General features: G+C 50.8%; 3 protein-coding genes across 4 annotated transcripts in view; 2 read left to right on the forward strand and 1 right to left on the reverse strand.

The window, feature by feature from the left end:
• Positions 1 to 2,930: 2,930 nt before the first annotated feature.
• ddx20 (DEAD (Asp-Glu-Ala-Asp) box polypeptide 20) lies at positions 2,931 to 9,609 on the forward strand. The gene is made up of 11 exons (XM_042342228.1): positions 2,931 to 3,144; positions 3,880 to 3,974; positions 4,221 to 4,389; positions 4,600 to 4,714; positions 5,053 to 5,195; positions 5,714 to 5,852; positions 6,241 to 6,299; positions 6,649 to 6,731; positions 7,334 to 7,439; positions 7,549 to 7,650; positions 8,173 to 9,609. Exons 1-11 carry the CDS (start codon positions 2,949 to 2,951, stop codon positions 9,477 to 9,479), a joined length of 2,514 nt encoding a protein of 837 aa, XP_042198162.1. The 5' UTR covers positions 2,931 to 2,948; the 3' UTR covers positions 9,480 to 9,609.
• Positions 9,610 to 10,760: 1,151 nt separating this feature from the next.
• LOC121850445 (gonadotropin-releasing hormone receptor-like) lies at positions 10,761 to 12,719 on the forward strand. Its single transcript, XM_042342237.1, has 2 exons — positions 10,761 to 11,846; positions 12,576 to 12,719. Exons 1-2 carry the CDS (start codon positions 10,761 to 10,763, stop codon positions 12,717 to 12,719), a joined length of 1,230 nt encoding a protein of 409 aa, XP_042198171.1.
• Positions 12,720 to 20,785: 8,066 nt separating this feature from the next.
• The window catches only part of kcnd3 (potassium voltage-gated channel, Shal-related subfamily, member 3), a 34,300-nt gene continuing 33,357 nt past the window's right edge, over positions 20,786 to 21,728 (reverse strand). For both annotated transcript variants that reach the window (XM_042342137.1, XM_042342136.1), the window contains exon 8: positions 20,786 to 20,987. In XM_042342137.1, the coding sequence (XP_042198071.1) occupies positions 20,786 to 20,987 (202 nt within the window). The remainder of the gene's footprint in view (positions 20,988 to 21,728) is intronic.

Here is a 21,728-nt window from a genome sequence, read left to right on the forward strand (position 1 = left end):
GGAGTCCTGACATCCAATGAGCAGCTCTCCTCTCTTAGCCCGAGTTATGAATAGAAACAGCCTGAGATCAAATTTCCTTACCCTCAGCATTGTCCTATTGATTCCCTTTTCCCCTCAGATATTTCCTCTCTGTTTTATCCTTCTGATGCCTTTCCCCTCCCTCCGGGCGGTAATGCGATCCGTCTCCTTCTGGGGTTTATTTTATTTTTTTTTAAAAGAAAAAGACATTTTTTTTTCTAACTTTCCAGGACCACTTTTTGATCGCCTGTCCGTTTGCCGTTCCAGTGCTCGGTCGGGCGAGGGAGGTGAAATGTTTAATGGAGCGCGGGTTGTAAGGCTTTTGTGGTTTGCTTTGACGCAAGTCGTCTTCGTGTTATAATGTGCTTTTGGATCACGACCGAACGACTTTCCTCTTTCGACCGTGCTTACAGTCACCTCCATCTCTCTCCCTGGCTCGGCATCAAGCTCCACTACTGTTAAGCGCTCCTAGACCCTGCCCCGTGTGAAGGGCACTGTGTAAATACAAGTTGTCACAAGATCCCATCTTTTTTTTGTGTGCCAAAGCATCCTCGAAATTTCTTTGGGGTATAAATAAAAATGCCAACTCGTGACATTTCACATGAATGGCACATTACATCTTGACGGTGGGTCTCAGCGTAATTGAAAACATTTTAATAATAAATGAAGCCATGTAAACATCCCAGCTTCTTTAAGCATGAAGAAAACAGAGAGCAGGGAAAAGTCACTCAGCGCACTACACCCACTCCTCGCCCACACCACATAGGTCATCAGTCACTGCGCCCGTTCTATCTCTTGGGAAGATGTCCTTATCCCAAAATGTGATCCAAAATACTAACTCCAAAATAGTCTTCCTCTAGCCCCAAATCTCACGCCCGAATTGGCTGTTGCGTTCGCCTGCAAAACACAGTCACTACACGTTACAGCATATCCTCTTCGGAGCTTCTTTGAGACATTGTGATGACGTGACAAGGCGCTACATCAGATACAAGGATTATTGTTAGGATTATTATCCCGACTTCCCCAATTGCTTATTGACTATTGAGGACTTTTGCGTGAATTAGTATGAAGGAAATTATCACAATTTTGCTCGCAAAACTGTTCCGAAGACTTGGCACTGTCCTCTTGTGGCCAATTCAGGTTTAGCAGCAACATCAAAGCTTACTCTGAAACACAGAATTGGGTTTGAGGCAGAGAACTTCAGTGCAGGACATAATATCAGGTTTAGGCTAGATTGGAAACAGCAGGGAGCTGTGTTGTGATACCCCTACAGTTAAAAAATAATAGTAATTTGGTCACTCAATCCACGACTGTTTGTTGGACGTCGCTGTGTGGAATTGGCTGCTGCGTTTCGCCCACAAAATACACAGTCAATTCACCTTACAGTAAATTCAGTGAAGCGTTTTGAAATACCTTGAAGATGTGTAAGATGCTGTATCAAATGCAAGGATTATTATTATAACAACATCTTGTACTTATATAACATGGGACTTTTAGTATCGGCTAATGTTTCTAGCTGCTTTATGGAGTGGAAAGACATTGCCTACAGCAAAGCAGGAGAGAAAATGCCAGCAATCATTAAGGTGATTTGATGGGCACAGAAACAGAACACAGATATACTTTATATCTGGCTGAAATAGAATATTCTTGAGCAATGTGTTAAAAGAAAATGTAATAATAATAGTCCTTGCATTTGTTATAACGCCTCATCACGTCTTCGAGATGCTTCACAGAATTCACTGTAAAGTGAATTGACTGTATATTTTGTGGGCAAAATACCCAGAAGATATGTTAAAACGCAGAAAGAAAGGGAGACAGAGAGAGAAGGAGATTGATAGACTGATCCACAGAAGAGAAAGATTTATCATCCAGCGACACTGTGCCAGTTACCAAACACATTCCTGACATTAAAATGATTCCTGCGTGCTATGCTGCCACACCTCACTGGTCCGATAATGAACCGCGCGTCAAACCAGACGATTATTGATTGAGCTTTGTGTGTGATAATGGGCAGAGCCGCCGGTCTTCAAACTCTTATGACGAATGAATTCTCTGTTCGGCAAAGGAATCATATCAGCCCTTGAAATGGGAGAATAAATCACCCCATTCATCACGCAAATGGACACCTCGCAAATTCTAGGTAACCCATCACTTTTTCTCTGCATGTCTGGTTAGCCTCTGACCTGTGTCGTTATCGACAAGGCAAATACGCACAAGAGCGTGTAATAAAGCATCCTCTCGGCTGAGTTGCAGATTCATCCCAGGGAGATGTGAAGAGACTGCTCATTGTGCTTCACTCGCACAGAACTCTGGGTGTCACTTGAGGCATTTTATAATAATACTACTAATAATAATCTTTACATTTGATACAGTGCCTTATCACATCTTTGAGACGTCGCCAAGCGCTTCACGGAATATACTGTCAAGTGAATTTGTCGGTGTACTTTCTGGGCAAAATCTCTATCCACATAATAATAATAATAATAGCAATCGTCGCATTCGATATAGCGCATTTCACCAAAGTGGGCAAACAAAACTGCGTCTTCAAAACCAAACAGGCAAGTGGTTTCGGGCTTGTGGCTGCACAGTGTCTCGGCCTCGGGGTAGAGATGCAGGATGCTCCCCTGGACCAGGTCTCGTCACCATGGTAACTGTAGCCCCCCCCTCTCCCTCCCTCCCTCCCGTTATCCTCTCGCGAGAACCTGCCGGGCTGTCCGCGATTTCGTCTCGAAGCGGCTCCTTTACCAAGATGGCGCCCGTCTAAAGCTGCGCGCAGGGAGCCGGAGCTCCTTCAGCAAGATGGCGCCCGGGAACCTCTTTACCAAAATGGCGCGGACCTCCGGCCGAAGCTCCTTTGCCAAGATGGCGCCCGGCGCCTATATAATGCTGCGCGCGCGCGCGTGCGCGGGCTTTGAAGCGCCTTTACCAAGATGGCGCTGGCCACCCGCAAGGCCGCTCACCGCATCGACGAGAGGCCTCGCACCGGGGATGTGCTGCTGAGCGAGAGCGTGGACTTCGCGGCCCTGCTCCTGTCGCAGCCCGTGCTGGGGGGGCTGCGGGACGCCGGGTTCGAGCGGCCGTCGCCCATCCAACTCAAGGCCATCCCCCTGGGGAGGTGCGGGCTAGGTGAGGCCGAGGCCTGAGGCCTAGCGGGTATCTGTGTGCTGGAGCCGAGCATCTCCCCCCCGCCCCCCCCCCATTAGGCCCCTCGTCTCGGGGGAGCGACATGTGTCACCCCAGACCCTGTTACTGGAGATCCCTGTTGTGTTGGGTGTGAGGAGGTGTGGGGGGGGTTTGGGGGTCGATGACTGTGTTTGTTTCTCGTGGTGACCCCGAGTCTGGTTTTATTTTACGATGTTATTGTCTTTTCGTTCCTTTTATTTTGTGGCCGAGCTCAGGGCCGCGGCAGCGAACTCGTCCCCCCCCCCCTCCTCCCCGCCCCCACCCCCCAAAAAAATACCCAATTTTGTCAAGTCAGTCGCTGCCCCTTCGGGCCCAAGCGTTTCGAAACTCAAGCCCCCACCTGTCGGTCCCGCTCAGCCGGACTCCCGAGGACCTCCTGGTGCGCTTTGGAAAAATCTCCCGCCTGTCCCGACTGAGAGTCTATCGGTCGGTCACTTCGCGGTCTGTTTGTGGGGATAATTCACAGCTGCGCTCGTGCGAGTTCGCTGTTCTTTTTTACAGCGAGGATTCCCTATTAAAAGCCATCGCGGTTGCCTCCACCCACCCCCCCCACCACCCCGTCCTCGCCCACCCCCTGACCCCGGGCTGGAAGCTGTACTTGCGGGGAAGTTGCGGTTGGATCGGGTGGACAAGACGGTGCTCGGCTGTAGTTTCTTACGCATTCAAATCTCTCCTCAGATCTGATCGTGCAGGCGAAATCTGGGACTGGGAAAACCTGTGTGTTTTCAGCCATTGCCCTGGACTCGCTCATTCTAGAAAACCCAGCAACGCAGGTTAGTTTCAGCAACAGCTGTCTCTTTGGCATTCATTTGTTGTCATTTTTTTGTTCTTGGGTTTGTCGTGTTTGTTATGTGAGAGCAAACGACTGCAAAGCAAAGCAAGAACAACAACAAGAACAACAACAAGTGCCCTGTGCAAACCCTGTGCAGTTTTCTCCCTGATCTCGACCCACTCCTCTTTCAGCTTTGGTTTCTGGTCGTTGGTGCTGTTGCTGCGTTAGTGACTTGTGTCTCTTGCAGGTCCTGGTCCTCGCCCCAACCCGAGAAATCGCCGTGCAGATCCATTCCGTCATTACTGCCATCGGCATAAAAATCGAGGGACTGGAGTGCCATGTGTTTATCGGGGGGACGCCGCTAACCCTGGACAAAATGCGCTTGAAGAAATGCCACATTGCTGTGGGGTCCCCGGGTAAGTGGAGCGAAAAGGGGCTTAGAATCAAACGCAAGAAAGACTTTCCAACAAAAACCCATTGAGAAAACCAGATTTGCTCATGTTCAGGAGGTCACCGACCTCCAGGTCCTAAAGGTGGGGGTTCAAGCTCTGCTTCTGTGCTTTGAGTTCACATCTAAGTTGATCCACCAATTTAATTCTCTCTTTCTCTCTCTCTCTCTCTCACAGGTAGGATCAAGCAGCTGATTGAGATCGGTTACCTGCTGACGGCTGGCATCCGCCTGTTTGTACTGGACGAAGCGGACAAACTGCTGGAGGAGGGCAGCTTCCAGGAGCAGATCAAGTGAGTCTCGCCCTGGAGCAATCCGTGTCCTAGCACCACCTACAGCAGCATCTGAATCGAGTCGAACTTGCTCAAAATTTCATTCCACTGAATTAAACTGCCCCATAAAACTGCCATCACACTGTGTGCTCATTGGCAGTGCTGGTGAGAAGGACTAAAACACAGAATCAATTCACTTTACAATATATCCTGTGAAGCGCTTTGAGACGTCTCAACGATGTGTTAAGGCGCTGTAGTCTTTCTAAATATACACATAGAAAGTCCAGCATATAAACTACACGTCAATTCAATGGGTCTTTCTTGCATTTGATTTTAAGCCGCTTTTCTTTTCGCTTCAGTTGGATTTACTCCTCGTTGCCTGTGAACAAACAGATGTTGGCCTTGTCAGCCACGTACCCTGAGTGTCTGGCCCAGCATTTAACCAGGTACATGAGGGATCCTACTTTCATCCGCCTCAATCCGACTGATCCAGCCCTTATAGGTGAGTTCATACCCGCCTGGCAATCATGTGGTGTTTAAACAACAAAAACTTGCAGGGAGCGCTTAACAGTGGGGGAGCCTGACACTGAGCCGGGGGGAGGTGACCGCAAGCTCGGTAGAAGAGGAAGGTCTTCAGGGGTGACCTGAAGATGGGGAGGGAGGGGGCAAGGCAGAGGGAATGAGCGAGAGTGTTCCAGACTTTCAGGGCATAGCAGCAGAACACTCAAACTAGAGAATATAGTTTGCTTTGCACGTAGCAGAAGATTGTGAACAATTGGACTACAGTGAAAGGAGCAAGAGATGGGGGGGTGGCTGATTGGTCTTTAGGGAGGCAAAACTTTGGGGAAAGAGTCCCAGGAGACTGAGGTATTGGGTAAAGGTTTGATGTCCAGCTCAGGGAATGGGAACAGACAGAGTGAGACATAGTCTTTAAACCCCAGTCAGACGAGGTAGGTACTTGGGAGAGCTTTGCGAATGGGTCGGAGCGAGAGACAGTGATGCTCTTCATTTTTCTGACAGGCTTGAAGCAGTTTTACAAGATTGTAAATTCCTATCCACTTCCCCACAAGATCTTTGAGGAGAAAGTGCAACATTTACTGGAACTGTTCAGCAAAGTCCCCTTCAACCAGGCATTGGTCTTCTCCAATCTGCACAGCAGGTACCAGTCGGTGTGCTTCGTGTTGCTGTCTGCACGCACTTCCCGTGAGGTTGGGATAGAAACAAAACTACATTTTTATAACTTTAATGCCATTGAAATGTCTCGCAGTGCTTCACAGTAAGTGCTGTTAATTAGGTGAACGCAGCAGCTGTTTGGCGCCCACAGCAAGGTCCCACACACACTACACACACCGTGAGGAGTGAGGATTGTGTGGCCACTGGGAGAAACTCTTCCTCCTTTTCCGATAGTGTCTTAGAATATTCGCCAACATTTATTCTTTTTAATATTATTGATTTTTTAAAAACAATCTCTGATTACAGTGTTTTTGAGTTTGTTTAGTAAATGTATCGGAATTGCTTGAGACGAGAGTGAATTCCTGTTTCCGCAGAGCCCAGCACCTGGCAGACATTCTCACCTCCAAAGGCCTCCCCGCTGTCTGTATCTCAGGTACGTACACATCCCTCTCTGTGTGCTGCCCTGTCGGGGTTAGTAACGTTGGTTACTTGAACGCAACTGAACAAGGGTTCACGATTTAAAGAGAGTATACACCGTCACTGTTTTACAGTGAATTCGTGTGAAACGCATCAGGTCCCTACGTGTGAAAGGCTCTATCATTATTTACGCGTTTCGCCACCAAAATACACACTTTACAGCGTATCCTGTGAAACGCTTTGTGCCGTCTACAACACGGTGATAAGGCGCTATGACCAGATACACGGATTATTATTATCTGTAATTTTACACAATTTTATTCTCTGTCCTTTTGATCCCTGACCTGAGTTTCCCGCTCCCTCAGGCAGCATGAACCAGAACCAAAGGCTTGAAGCCATGGCCAAACTCAAGCAGTTCCAGTGCCGAGTGCTCATCTCCACCGACCTGGTGAGTTTATCTTCCTGCGCTCCCACTATCCCGGCCGAGCTCGGTGGGCAAACCTTTACTTGTCCTGACCCCGCGCCCGAGTTAGCTAAGTCTGTGCTTCCCCCCCCCACCCCCACGCACCCCACCCTCCACTCCCCCACCAATCCCTTGCTTTTCATTGGTTGCTGAGTTTCCCCGACACAACACACAGTCGGTCCACTTTACAGCGTATCCTGTGAAGCGCTTTGAGACGTCTCAACGACGTGATCAGGCGCCGTGTCAGATGCCGGGATTATTATTATTATTTAGCTGCAGCTCCTAGTTGGGGGGGCGGGGGGGGCGGTTGGTGACAAAGGACACTCTCGTCCCTCTAGTGGTAACACTTCGCTATTGCAACTTATTGTGCACGGATCTGTTCCCGCGTAATCAACGCAGTGTTGGGGCGGGTGTCTGGGGGCTGTGGCTGAGGCCGTAGCCGTCTGCTGCCACTTTTACCTACAAAAGATTCGCAGTCGCTGCCCCTGACGGCAATTACTGCGTCAAGACATTCCGATCCCGCATCGTGCAGGGATTAAGGCGCAGGTGCACGTTGTTGTGTCTGTTCTGACCTGTGTCTCGTTCAGACGTCCAGAGGAATCGACGCAGAAAAGGTGAACTTGGTAATCAACCTGGACATCCCTCAGGACTGGGAGACGTACATGCACAGGATTGGGAGAGCCGGCCGCTTCGGTAACTTAACACTTGTCTTTTAAATCTAAATCCTGTTCCCCCAACAGCTTTGCTTCCCTTCCCCAGTCCTCTTGCACTCTATAAGAACTTGGCCTTGATCTCTGTGCAGGTACACACGGTCTGGCTGTGACTTACTGCTGCCGTGGGGAGGAGGAGAACGAATTGGGGCTGATCGCCCAGCGTTGCTGCCTCCAGCTCGTGCGTTTGCCAGGTCAGTGACGGCGGACGTGAATTATAGTGCCGTCTCCGGCATGAGATAGTTACATACAGCACCGATCAACCGTAGGGAAGGGGAGAGAGAGAGAGACACATGTTCACACAAGGACAGACATGCACTTACACCTGAACCTGATATTGCCAACGTGTCCTTGTCCCAATAGTGTAGATGGCGCCTTATTACACAGTTGAGGCTTCTCAAAGCGCTTCACAGAATATACTGGTGAATTAATTGACTGTATATTTTGGGGCGAAATAGATATTCAGGATTTCTATATGGATTTAAAAACGAGTCGTCACCAAACCAAAGCCAGACAATAAATAACCTGAATATTCATCAATCCTTGTCTGCAGAGAGAGAGAGAGAGATGGACAGGGATGGGAAGTCACTGCACATTAGGGGGTGTGTCCCCCCCCCCCCACAAATGAAAGCTGTGCCGGGGGGTGGGTTAGGGAAGGATTCTGTTTGGTCCATGTTCCGCTGCCTTTTTCACCGTTGTTCTTGTGTGCGCATCAGATCCCATTCCCTCGGGATTATTGGACGAGGCGATGGATTGGGACACGGAGATGTTGAAGGTGCCGAGCGGGGAGGGTTTGCCGGGCGCTGACGCCTCGGGGTTCGCTCTTGCCAAGGCCGAGCCCGCTTTGCCGGTGAAGCACCGCGAGTCGCCCGTGGGGCGTCCTCAACCCAACAGCAGCACCAGCACCGCGGCCAAACCTCCAGCCAAGTGGCCCCCAAGACCCAGGAAGGTGCCGGCAGCCGAGGCCGGGAGGGGACGGCGACAGGCGGGAGCTCTCGTCCCCGATCACATCCGGGAGAAAGTGGGGAGCGCTCTGGCCGCGAGGGGCCTGGTGAGCGGGGGGCGATCCCGACCGGAGGCGGGGGAGTTGTCCCAGATCTCGGCGGAGGAAAGGGCAGCTCTGCAGGAAGCCCTGCCCAAGGTCCCGCCCCTCACCGCCTTCAAAATGGCTGCCAGCCGCAGGGGGAGGGAGGAGAGCTTCATCGAGATCGTGGAGGATTACGAGCGCTTCCTGCGGGAGCGGATCCAGCGGCCGGTGGAACTGGTCAAGCAGTGGAGGGGCCCGGGCCGGGGGGGCGAGACCGAGGAGGGGGAGGTGGAGATCCTGGAGCTGATGGGCCGGGAGGAGAATGAGGCCTTGTTTCTGAGCCGCGGCGACGCCCTGAGGCTCTACGCCCCCCGCAAGCGGGTGAGACCCCAGGGGTCCGGCTGTGACCCTTCCAGTGACTCCGAGTCCGACTCCGCGAGCAGCCGGTCCAGCGGGCGAGAGGCGTCGCCCGAGGAGGAGGAGGAGGAGACTCCGCCAATTCCACCTGCTCCCAGCCAGCGGCAGCTCACAGCCAAGCTGAGGCCCGGGAAGGCCGGCGTTGCTGGGAGACCCAGCCGGGAGCCCCCTCCCTGTGCCCCTCCCCCTCCCCGTACCCCACCCCCTGCCCCCGCTCGGCTCAGAGCCGCCGAGGAGAGCAGGGGCGACACCCGGTCTCCCCCCGACTCCCTCTCAGAGCCTCGTGGCGAGGGAGCCGAGGGCGAGGGGTCCCTGCGCGGGGGCCGGAAAACCAGGAGCGAAGGCTGGGCCGGAGCGGAGATTCCCGGGGCCGAGCGGCACAGGCAGCGACCGGCGCCCGGTCCTCACAGCGACCGGCACCAGCGGCCGCCCACGGGCCGGGGGGGGCACAGCGAGTACTGGAGAAGCTATTACCAGGCCTGGCACCAGCACTGCACGGGCTCGAGAGCAGCCAGCGACGGATGGCTCAGAGCCTATCAGATGAACTCGGTGTATCTGACTGAGCTGCTCAAGCCCTGACGTCGGTTGTCTGACGTGTGGGGGAGGAGGGGGTGGGGTGGGGGGGGGGGGATCAGGGAAAGAGCGTGAATTCTCTTTTTTTTGTTCATTTCGAGATAAACTGTTGCAATAAAAGATCCGATGTCTTTCATGTCTTTCTCTGCCCTCGCTAAGAATCTCGACCACCTCTTCGGCCTTCGGACACCCCTTCCCTTCCCCCTTTACCCCCCCCCTCCCCACCTTCCACCCCCCCCACCCCCACCCCCAAGCTCAGTGTCAAGCTACTTTACTCTAAAGCGGTCTGTTGACTGCTACCCACGCGAAGGGTGCTATGTAAATGCAAGTAGTTTGAGGTGTGGTCCATGGAATGAGACGTTTCAACCAGCACCGAAGAGCAACGTCACACACACACACGTGCGTACACACGCACACGCAACCACACACGCGAGCTAACCCAAATTATCGCATGTTTTAATTTCATTCTGGCTTGAAAAGAGATGCTTTTGTTTTGCAGTTTGGTTATTTCTGACCACCCTTCGACCCTCCCGGTCCTTACTGCCCGCCCGGCCGCCCACTTAGGCGTTGTTCAACAGCTACCCGGCTTGAGGGGCGCTTTGCCAAAAAATATCGACCCCAATTAATCAGGAATAAAATTAACAATGATATTAATAATCCTTGCGTGTGAGATAGCGGCTTATCGCATCATTAAGATGCCTCAAAGTGCTTCACAGAACATGCTGTGAAGTGGAGTGACTGGCTTGGGAGCGGAATGCGGCGGCAATTGCACACAGCAGTGTCTGTCCCACACGCCGTGATGGAGTGAGTGACTGAATTAGACGGCAAATCATTTTGCTTCCGAGATTTGTCAGAAGGGAGGGGCTGTTACGCCACTCCACACTGAATATTAAGGACCTGTGATTTTTTTCCTTACCCTCCCTCTTCTCTCCCAACCTCCCCCCCCCCCCGCCACACACACACACACGGTTTCTTTAACTCCTCCAATGTCAGTGTGTGTTCAGATTTCCACGCTTCACTAGCCAGTAGCTATCTCCTGCGGAGGAAGAGAAGAGGGAAGGGTTAAAGTTGCTCTGTGAGCGATCATTACAGAGAGTAAGTGGTTACGTGACTGAGTGAGTGAGCTCTCGGCAACGAGAGGAAGGAGAGAAATGTAGCGTTCAGCATCAGAACGCTTTCACCCAGCGAATCTCGGGCGGGAACAGGACTAGGGGGAGAGAGTGTGTGTGAGAGCGGCCAGAGAGCGAGAGAGAGAGAGAGATCAGGTCCGGGACTCAACTCGGAATGATGGACCACATGGATTTATTCCCTAACAACAACACCGCCCCTGAAGTTTATATTCCTCTTCGAGCGGCGATCCTGGCAGGGAACAGCCTGGTGCTGGCCTGCACGTTTGCTGTCGGTGTCTTTGGCAACGCGGTGGTGGGTTGGGTGGTCTACAGCAACAGGCACCTGCAGACCCCGTACAACGCCCTGCTCCTCAACCTGGCCGCCAATGACCTGCTCAAGTGCCTGCTGGACATCCCCCTGTTCCTGGTGGCCAGCGTGTGGGGCAACAGCAGAGCTGACCTGGGGGAAGCCCTGTGTCTTGCACAGCCTTTCACTTACTCTCTCAGTAGCTGTGTCCAACTGCTTACCTTGGTGGTGATCAGTGTTGAGCGCTACCAAGCCATCGCCTTTCCTTTCCAAATGGCCAAGAGGAGGCTGAGGGTCAAGGTGTGGATCCCCATTGTGTGGTCCCTGGGACTGGCCTTGTCCACCTTGTCCGTGACCTGCACCAAGAGGACTCCGGTGTACGTGAGGTGCAGGCATCTCCCCATCGACCCTCACAGCTACTTCGATCCCTTCGGCTCCTATATCCTGATGCCTGTTTGGGTGGCCAGCTTGAGTCTTATCGTCGGCCATTACCTGAGGATCTATGGGCTGGTGAGACAGCACAGGAATAAGGTGTTTGACTGTGGCATCATGCCCTCTTTGCCATCACCCAAGGAGCAAGATGGGCCGGGGGCGGCCTGGCAAATAGTGAGTGATCGACACGTCAAGGCAGCCACTCGTGGGGTGATGCAACTGCCAGCCAACCGCAGCCAACTGCTCCAGCTGGAGAGAGAGACCGTGTCGGGTCTGGAGAAGCCCCAGTCTCCCTCGCTGGATGGCTGCCTGCCCTTGTCCCCCCAGGCTGGCCCATCGGACCCTCCTGACATAGTGGGCGCCGTGTGCCTCATCACGGCCAGGTCTCGAGAGAACGCCAGGAAGAGGGTTGAAGGAAAACTAGGCAAACGGTTTGGCTACATTATCCTGACCTTTCTGATCTTCTGGGTCCCCCTCATCACCATTTTACTCTTGAACGTGTTCCTGCAGAATGACTTTTCTTTGGTAAGTTCTCAGCCCGACTAGTGACCAGTTATCCATGTCCAGTGTGTCCACAAAGTCCTGTTACACCCACCCACACATACCCTGACCAACACCTGAAACATGTGAAAGAATGTGTTAATACTTAATTGTATTCAGTACAAGTGTTCAGAGGATTGGTGTGTGTGTGTGTGAGCGGCATTCATCATAATAATTATAATCCTTGAATTTAATACAGCGCCTGATCCCTCGTTCCCTCTCTCTCGCTCACGCTCTCCCTCCCTCCCTCATTGTGGATGAAGCATCTTCGAGACGTCTCAAAGCGCTTCACAGAATATATACTGTAAAGTGAATTAACTGTATATTTCGTGGGCGAAACACGGCAGCCAATTGCGCACAGCAGCGTTAAAACAGCCGCGGATTGAGTGACCAAATTATTATTTTTGTTAAATTAGTAATTTTTTGTTGAGAGGGATTATTCATGTATGGTTCCTGGTCTGAACCATCGGAACAGTCAGAGAGAGGGAGGGGAGATCGAACCTGTTTGCATTCTCTTCGAGGAAACATTTGCGTTCGAGGGAAGGTTCGGTTGCTATGGGAATGAAAGAAAGCTTCAAAATAAAGGCGAGAGAGAGAGAAAGAGAGAGAAGGCGAGAGAGAAAAAGAGAGAGAGAGAAAGAAAAGCCTCTTGTAATGTAGTGGCAGGAGATCTCTGCTCTAACAGAACCCTTTGTTTCTCTTCTTCCCTTCCAGGACCCGTTGCTCTTGGAGTTGGAGACTTTGGCCGTGGCCCTGACCTGTGTCCCTGCGGCTGTCAATCCCTTCGTTTACACGGTGGTCAACCAGCATTTTCACGCTGAGATCCAGCAAATTGTCACCAGGGTCAGACAGCACTGACGGGGACTGTTCAGCCGAGTCTGAGCTCCACTGCAATGGGAATCCTCTCACCCTCCCTTCCCCCCTCCCTCCCATCCCTCCCTCCAATCCCTTCTTCCCCCTCTCTCTCCCTCCCTCCCTCCAATCCCTCTCGCCTCGCTCCCTCTCTCCCTTCACGTTCACCCTCAAACTACACTCAAGTGCCTCTTACTGTAAAGGGCGTCTGCATTACCTAACGCTCTGTACCATTGGCTGTCACACACAGGACAGCGCTTGATCTGCTGACTGTCATATGAAGGGCACACGCACACGCACATGGACTATATGTTGTGTGAGCTCACAGTCCACGCTGACGCTCGAGTGTGTATGTGCGTGTGGTGTGTATGTTCGCGCGTGTGTGGGGAAGGACATGGACGCTGCAGTGTCTGAGGTGCCTTCCTTCTTCGCCCACAAAACACACAGTCACTACACTTTACGGTATATCCCGTGAAGCGCTTTGAGACGTCTGAGGACGTGATAAGGCGCCCTATCAAATGCAAGGGTTATTATTATGTTATTATGAGGCGTTAACCCCAGATACCGTCTCGACAGTGTGTGTGTGTGTGTGGAACATACCTGTGACGCTGCTGGAAAAGAGAAGAGAGTTTCTCCCAGTGTTCTGGACAGCATTCCGTGGGGCAAATTCCCGGCTCTCGTTTATCTGCAAAAAAACAATCACTGACGAGAGAAATTTCGATCAGGCGCGCTGAAGCCGTTCGATGTTGAGGTGCAATAAAAAATACCATAAGTTTATTTTTCATTTCTTCGTGAGATGAATTTATTGCGTCGCATTTTTTACACTCGAAGTCCGTTCCGTGAAGCGCTTTGAGACGTCTCAGTTATGTGATCGGGCCCTATGTCGAATGCAAGTATTAACATTATTATTAATATTAGCGCCTTATTCAAAATGCTTCACAGAATATACTGTAAAGTGAAGTGACTGTATATTTCGTGGGGAAATGCTGAGTAGACAGAGGCGTGTGTGCGGAGTAAGGAAACCTGCCAAACCTTTTGCCCTCCTGGGGAATCAAACCCAGTCCTCTCGCTTGCGAGGCGATTGCTCTAACCACTGAGCTACAGGACGCCACATAACCCTGTAACCGTGAATTAGGGCAAAGTAAAGTGGCCTTTGCTTTTCACCGCGAGATTCTGCAATTCTGTTTATATAACGAAATGTGGGGCAGAGCTGTTTTACTGTAATGAAAGCTGGTTATGTTCCAGATATTAGATATAACAGCCTATAATTACTCATGGATTCTAACACAATTTTTTTTTTAACGTGCGGTTTCTTGTGATAAAAAAAATCTTTTGGGAGCTGGTGGTGGTGGTGGGGGGGGGAGGTGGAGGGGAGACGAGGGAGGGGGGCAAAAAGCACCATCTGGTTGCTGCGTTTGAATTGACGTCTATACATAGCCTTCCCCCTCCCACTCCTGGGAGGGGGGGGGTCTGACTGTCTGCTTGACACACCTGTCACTCGCAGGGCTTCGAGCAAACACAACCCACGCACCTCGTCCACCGATTACTTTTGACGATCAAGTGGGGAAATGACAAATACGGATCTGAACCATTCAGAGCCTCTTGTTGTTGGCCCTGAACACGTTGCCAGCTCTGTGGGAGTCTGGTTCCAGTCTGTTGCTGGGTTCCGCCCGGTATAGAGTATCTGGGGCACTGTTTGCCTACGCAAAAGCCTTTTTGGAGGCAGAGAGGGAAGGAGGGAAGAGGGAGAGGGTTTCTCTCTCTCTCTCTCTCTCCGGTATCCTGACCGACAATCTTCCAGATAAAATTGGTCGTTCACTCAATGGCTGAGAGCGGGATGTTGCTGTGCATCGGCTGCCCACGTTTCGCCCACACAAACCGCACAGTCACCGCAGTTTACAGTTCAAGCCTCGAAGACGTGATAAGGCGCTGTATCAAATGCAAGGATTATTATTATTATTATTATAAATTGACAGATTCGGAGCAGCTTTGTGCTGGGGTGTGGGTTGAGATTGTGTTCCACAGCATCCCCTAACAGCCAACACTTAAACTGGGCTAAATTGAAGAAATGCTCACCTCTCCATTAAATCATCCGGGTTGCTCACTCCGCTGTCTAGCGTTTGAGCCAGAATATGTTTGTAAATATGTGTTGATTTAATTATAATCGTATTGTATTAATTATAATGGCACCAAGAACGTAAGCACTATTCGTTTAATTTATTACCGATGCAAACGGTTAGTCCATCTTCTCGTAACATTGATTTGTTACATGAGTTAACATGAGTTAATGTCCAATCATGTCCCAGGAATGTTATTAATTGAATCATTTTAATTAAACTTCTTTCACAGTATTATTAATAAAGCTTCCGTTCTATTGTGTTAACGTGTATTTATTGATGATATTTCTAAGGTACGTTTATAACATGTTATGTATGTCTATTTATGAAGCACATCTATTTAATTACACATCATTCAATTAAATTAATGGGAACTCAAGCCAGTGACTTGATTATGTTCCACTGCCTCATTATAATTAAATGCAGTTCAGTGTGTGTCTAGTAGAGGACCTGGTAATGAGGGTGATGAGATCAGCTCGTGTCCTCACTGCCTCTCGAGTGGGTCAGAAAGGACAACAGTGATGGGAGGCAGTCAACTCGCGCTGTTATCGAGAGGTTCTGACACCAAAACCAGGGATGCCTGGAACTGGTTGGGAACTGAAACCGACCCTGTGAGGGGAGGACGGTCGGGCGGACGTTCTTGAGCAATGCGATCAGATGGGCCGAAGGGCCTTCTTCAGAACCAACCTTGTTGTCTTGCGAAGAGAATGAAATGGCATCATTCAGGACATGGCACAGGCTAGAGGGAGAGAGAGAGAGAGAGAGAGGGCAGGAGAGAGTCTGTAAACCAACGACAACTTGCATTTAGTGAGCGCCTTTCGTGCTGAAGCAACTCCTTAGAAGTGCTGTAATAAATAATAATCTTTGCCTTTGATACAGTGCCTTATCAGGTCTTAATGACGACTAAAAGCGCCTCAAAGGATACACTGGAAAGTGAATTGACTGTATTTTGTGGGCGAAACGCGGCAGCCAATTGCGCACAGAGGCGTCCCACAAGGCTTACGAGGCGAGTGCTCTAACCACTGCTCTACAGATCTCCTCTATACCATGGGGTTAGCACTGGAGGGTGGCTGGACATGGACATGTACATCTCAAAGATGTGATAAGCCGCTATATCAAATCCATTAGAATCCATTAGCATTTACAGCACAGAAACAGGCCATTCGGCCCGACTGGTCTAGGCCAGTGTTTGTGCTCAGATGAGCCTCCTCCTGCCCTTCCTCAACTAAGCCTTTAAGCATAACCTTCTGTTCCTTTCTCCCTCATGTACCTCTCCAGCTTCCCCTTAAATATACACATAAATGCAAGGATTATTATTTATTATTATAGACACCGACTGTGGTGAAAGGTGACAGGATGATGGCCGACAAGCCTTGGTCTTTACTGGGCTTTAACGTTCCATCCTCACCTCACAAAGCTGATTGCTATGAGGAATCGCCCTTTCAAAGAGGCGGAATCACCCCAAGAAGGTTAATCAGCCATTAAATGCCTGATTTGAATCATGACACAAAGTTCACCAGAGTAATCAGCAATCAATGGTCCTCTCTGGCTGACTCGTTTACTATGTGATATTTACATAATTCACTAAAAACAGCACATAGGTTCAGAGAATCGGAGAATCTTCCGGCACAAAAGGAGGCCATTCGGCCCTTGGTGCCTGTGCCGGCTCTTTGAAAGAGCTCGCAACGAGTCCCACTCCCCCGCCTGCTCTTACCCCATATCCCTGCACATTTTTCCTTTTTAAGTCCCTGTCCAATTCCCTTTTGAAAGGGTATTTAGTAGGTACTTAAAATCTGGGTTTTAAACACTGAAATGACGCAGTGAGTGTGTGGGAGTGAGTGTGTGAGTGAGTGAGTGTGTGAGAGTGAGTGTGTGAATGTGCGTGTGTGAGTGTGTGTGAGAGTGAGTGTGTGTGAATGTGTGTGTGAGTGAGTGAGTGGTGTGTGTGGAGGAGGGAGGGGGAGAGATGGGGTATCCCTTCCCGCTCGAGTTTGTAGGTATTCCGAAGACATTTGCGTGAGGACTCAGGATATCTCAGGACGATCCTGAAACCATTTGCCAAACGAGGAAAAGTGTGCAGGGCTATGGGGTGAGAGTGGGCGGGGGGTGGGGAGTGGGACTCGTTGGTAGCACTTTCAAAGAGAGCCGACACAGGCACGAGGGGTCAAATGGCCTCCTTCTGTGCTGTAAGATTCCATGTTTTTGAATTCTATGTTTCCCGGCGCCTCGGGACGTCCTCCCGACCTGAAAGACGCCGTACAAATGTAATTTGGTTGTTGCTGCTGTTGCTTTGCAGTAACTCTGCCCCTGTTGACACAGTACACGGCGAGCAATGTGAGCTCCCCCTCGGCATCCTGTTAATTCCTGCTCTTGAAGCCACCATCAGCAGGCTGACCTTGCCTTGTCCTACTTCACGCACTGCAATTATCTTCCTTTCCACAGGTACTTTACCTTGAAGTGCCCAATAGACAACAGTGAAAGACCATGCTGTGATGCCACATTCATCCGGTAGAGGGTGCGGCGGAGCCAGCAGAGCCCCGTCGCACCCTCCACACCCAACCTCCCCCCAAGACATTAACTCTGCAAATGAACAATAATAATAATTATCCTGGCCATTTGATACAGGATTTTATCACGTCTTCGAGACGCCTCAAAGGGCTCCACAGAATAGACTGTAAAGCGAATTCATTGACTATTTCTGTGGGCGGAACACGGCAAAGATTTTCGGGTTTTGATTGGCAGAGATTCTCACTTCAACCGGGATTTCTCGTTTAGGAACCTGGGAGCTTCACTGCAACGCGATTTATTTTCAATCTATACTCCACAAGAACATCGACCCACTCCTAATTCCCCCAACTCCCCGTATCTCTGCCAATTTAATCCAATTCTGTTCAAAGTGCTCTCGAAGTAGAAATAGCACCACGGAATCTTAAAGCTCAGAGGGAGGCCATTCGGCCCATCATGATTGATCTACCAACCAGTCCCACCCCCAGTCTTACCTGATAGCCCTGCACAATTTTTCCTTTTTAAGCACCTGTCCAATTCCCTGGAATCTGCTTCCACCCTTTCAGACAGTGCGTTCCAGACCATAGCAACTCTCCGTATATCTTTTTTTACCTTCGTCTGGTCTCCCCTCTGGTTCGTTTGCCGAGCATCTTAAATCTGTGTCCGCTGGTTACCGCCCGCAAAATATACACTCAAGTCAATTTACAGTGTATCCTGTGAAGCGCTTTGAAATGTCTCGAAGACGTGATGAGGCGCTGTATAAAATACAAGGATTATTATGATTATTACCGACCCACACACCCACCAGAGTAAAACCGTCTCTCTTCCTGTCCAAATGAAGGAGCGAGTTTTGCACATTGATGGCGTGTGAATTTCACCCAATAGTGTGAAACTCCCCCCTGTCCCCCCGAGGAGCCAGGCCGGGCTGTGCTGTCATCAGCAGTGAGCGTGTGTTGTTGCGAGCAATTGGTCCAGTGTTTGGCTGTCGGTGAATTAATCCCAGTGGCCACCAGGTGACGGGCTAGACCATGAGTTGATGACGAGACGTACTTACAGTTCAGTTTGCGGCTCCTTCAGTAACAAGTCTCTGCTTCACTTTAACGCCAAGTCCTCTCACAATCTCCAAATCGCTTCAACAGGTCTGCTATCGCGATGATCAAACAGGCAGCACCAACTGTCTGGAGTTTACGCAATTCTCACAGAAATCTCCCTCCGACACAGGCACAATCACAAGATTGGTTCAGATGAATAATAATAATAATAATAATAATAGTAATAAATTACATTTGTCTAGCGCCTTCACATCGGGAGGAAATCCCAAGGTGCTGGAAGAAGACTCTTTGCCTCATCTGATCTCATCCCTGCAGAATCCCCACCTGACCATCCACCCATCGCAGCATCGAGCAGTTTCTTAAATGAGTCTCATGTTCCGGCTTCAGTCGCCCGCCCTTCCAGGCAACGTGTTTCAGCTGTTAACTACTCTCTTTCTCTGCGGAAAGAAATACTTCCTGGTTTCTGTTCCTCACACCTATGGACATGTGACCTGGACACAGGGGAACAGCAGGAGGCCATTCAGCCCCTCGAGCCTGTTCTGTAAAATCATAACCTCTTGTCCCGTTGTCTTGGTTGCACTTGACAGGACAGTATTGTCCGGGTTTATTTTCTCAATCCCGTTGACCATCTCAAGAACCGGTGCCTCAATAACCGTAACAAACAGGTACTTATGACACTCTGTGACATTGAAAATATCTGACTACTATGAGGTTTATTAAGCTCTCTGAGTGCAGTGTGAATACAGAGACGTTCTGACACATGATAATACAAGTGTAGGCACTTTTCCAAATGCCGCTTTTCCCCGTTGAGTTGCCATCAGGTGGAACTCAGAATGTCCTTTCTCCACCCTTTCCCAGCCCGGGGTCCCTCCCAGCGGGAGAAGATCCCGTTAATTCATCAGGAAAAATAATAAATAAACGACGGAAGTTAATAAAGTAACGAACGAACGAACGAAGGAACGAAATAAAAAGAAAAAACACGGTTAAAACGCACAAAGTTCAGAGTAAAATCACAGGACGCGAAGCGGTGCTATCTCAAGTCTAGGCACATTTCACAGATAAATGGTACAATAACGTGGGGGTGTTGGCCGTCGTCGTGTTCAAATACAGGGACTGTGCACGTCAGCCCGTCAGCGCAGTGTTCAGCGGGTGCAGTCATAGAAGCAGAGGCATTACACTGAGCCACAGCCTCCCAACATCTGGTCATGTTCAAGGGGGAAACACGGGAGTCGGAGAGGGCGGGGGAGGGAGGGGGGGAGGGAGAGAGAGAGAGAGCGAGAGAGTGTGGAGGAGGGGGGAGGGAGAGGGTGTGGAGGAGGGGGAGGAGGGGAGAGGGAGGGAAAGGGGGAAGGAGACGGGGGGAGAATAATGAAGACAGGTTTTAGGGTGTCACGGGGGAAGGGAGGGGAGGGGCAGGGTGTAGGGCTGTCAAAGTGGTGGGTGGTGGGTGGTGGAGGGGATTGAGGGGGGGGGGTAGGGGTGTTAAGGAGGGGCAGAGCATGTAAAACAAAACCCAGTCTCAGAATGAAGCTCAAGCCACTGTCTGTTCGTCCGTCCGTTAAATAAAAGGCAGCGGAGATGCCCCCGCTTCCCCCGAGGGGCGGAGAGTGTAACACCCCCTCTTTCCCCCTCCCCTCCCCCCCACCCCCACTTCCCCGTGTAACGAGCTAAAAGCAAACGTGTTCGAAAATCACATGACGATAACATGTTGCGTGTGGGGACTTTTTTATCCCCCCTGTGCGTGTGCGTGTGTTTCTTTTTCCGTTAAAAAATATTCTTCCAGCGAAGAAACTATCAAGTGCTCCTTCCTCTTCTCTTCTTCTCTCTCTTCTCCTCTCTCTCTCTCTCTCTCTCTCTCCATTGGCAGATCTTCAGTTCAACATAAAATATTATCCTTCACTGAGAGAGACGTCGCTGCTGGAGTGGGTCACTGTCAAGCCCTCCCCCCCCACCCCATGTTTGGTCCTGTCTTTGAGTGGTGGTGGTGGGGGGAGTGGTGGTGGGGGAGTGGCAGGTTGTGGTTTGTGTGGGGGGGTTGGGGGGGGTTGGGGGACGGCTATTTTTACCGTCTCAGTCATCGGTCGAGACTGACGGATCCTCGAATGATCTCAACGTTGGGTCTCGACGGAGTAAAAAATGGAGGAGGAATATAGTGGAGAAAAGGGTATCGTTTGTCGTTCGTTCTCCCCTCACCCCCACCCCCAGTCGCTCACCTCCATCGCCTGGGGCACAGTCCCTATGCTCTCGCCCCCACACTCACCCCACCCCCACCACCCCACCCCGATCAATTAACCAATCGATCAATCGTTCAATCGATCGCCCGCAGAACGGAACAGACCAGTACAGACCCCTTCATCGCCTTCCCACGTGACTGTGGGCACCGGCTAATCGGTTGGTCTCACAACGCGGAGACCTTGACCACGTTGCATGTGGCGATGATGGACGGCTGTCCCGGGCCGAGCGGGCGGGGTCCTCCCTCTGGGGCGGGGCCGGGGCCCTGCGGGGTGGGCATGGCCATGCTGACGATCGCGGTGGTGACCTGCGAACTCCTGCAGTTTGTCCGCGACCCATCGTCTGGTTTGTCGTTCAGGCTCGACTGGCTGGGAACAGAGAGTAACACACCCTCAGCGTGACACAGCAATAACAGTAATTATAACAACAATAGTAACAATAACAGTAATAATAAAAATAATAGTAATAACAATAATAGCAATAATTGTAATAAAAATAGTAATAGTAACAATAGTAATAGCAGTAATAGTAATCCTTGCATTTGAGACAGCGCCTTATCACAGCGCTGAGACGTCTCAAAGCGCTTCACAGAATATACTTTAAAGTGTAGTGACTGTGTGTTTTGTGGGCAAAACGCGGCAGCCAATTGTGCACAGCAGTGTCCCCACAAACAGCTGGGGTTGAGTGGTCAAATTTATTTTAAAGGGATTATTACCCCCAGAAAGTGATCCACCAATCGACAGACAACCGGGTTCCGACTGACTGCTGGTAAACAGAGGCGTGTGTGTGTGTCTGTGTGTGTCTGTATGTGTGTGTGTGTGTGTGTGTGTCTGTGTGTGTGTGTCTGCGTGTGTCTGTGTGTCTGTGTGTGTGTGTGTGGAGAGGAGAGTAAGGGAACTTGCCTAAGGTCTCGCCCTGTCCTGCCCGGGAATCGAATCCGCTTGTGACACTCGGTGAGGGCACTACCCCCTGAGCTACGGGGGAATCCGCGCTATATTTTAGAAAGATAAGGGGTCGGGGAGTTGTCAGAAGGGATAAGGATCGCGGAGCTGTCACCGTGGGGAGAGCTCAGTCAGTGCATTAGCTGAACAGCACAATACTCATTAATG

This window comes from Callorhinchus milii, unplaced genomic scaffold (genome assembly GCF_018977255.1).
Source record: "Callorhinchus milii isolate IMCB2004 unplaced genomic scaffold, IMCB_Cmil_1.0 Scaffold19, whole genome shotgun sequence".
NCBI lineage: Eukaryota > Metazoa > Chordata > Chondrichthyes > Chimaeriformes > Callorhinchidae > Callorhinchus > Callorhinchus milii.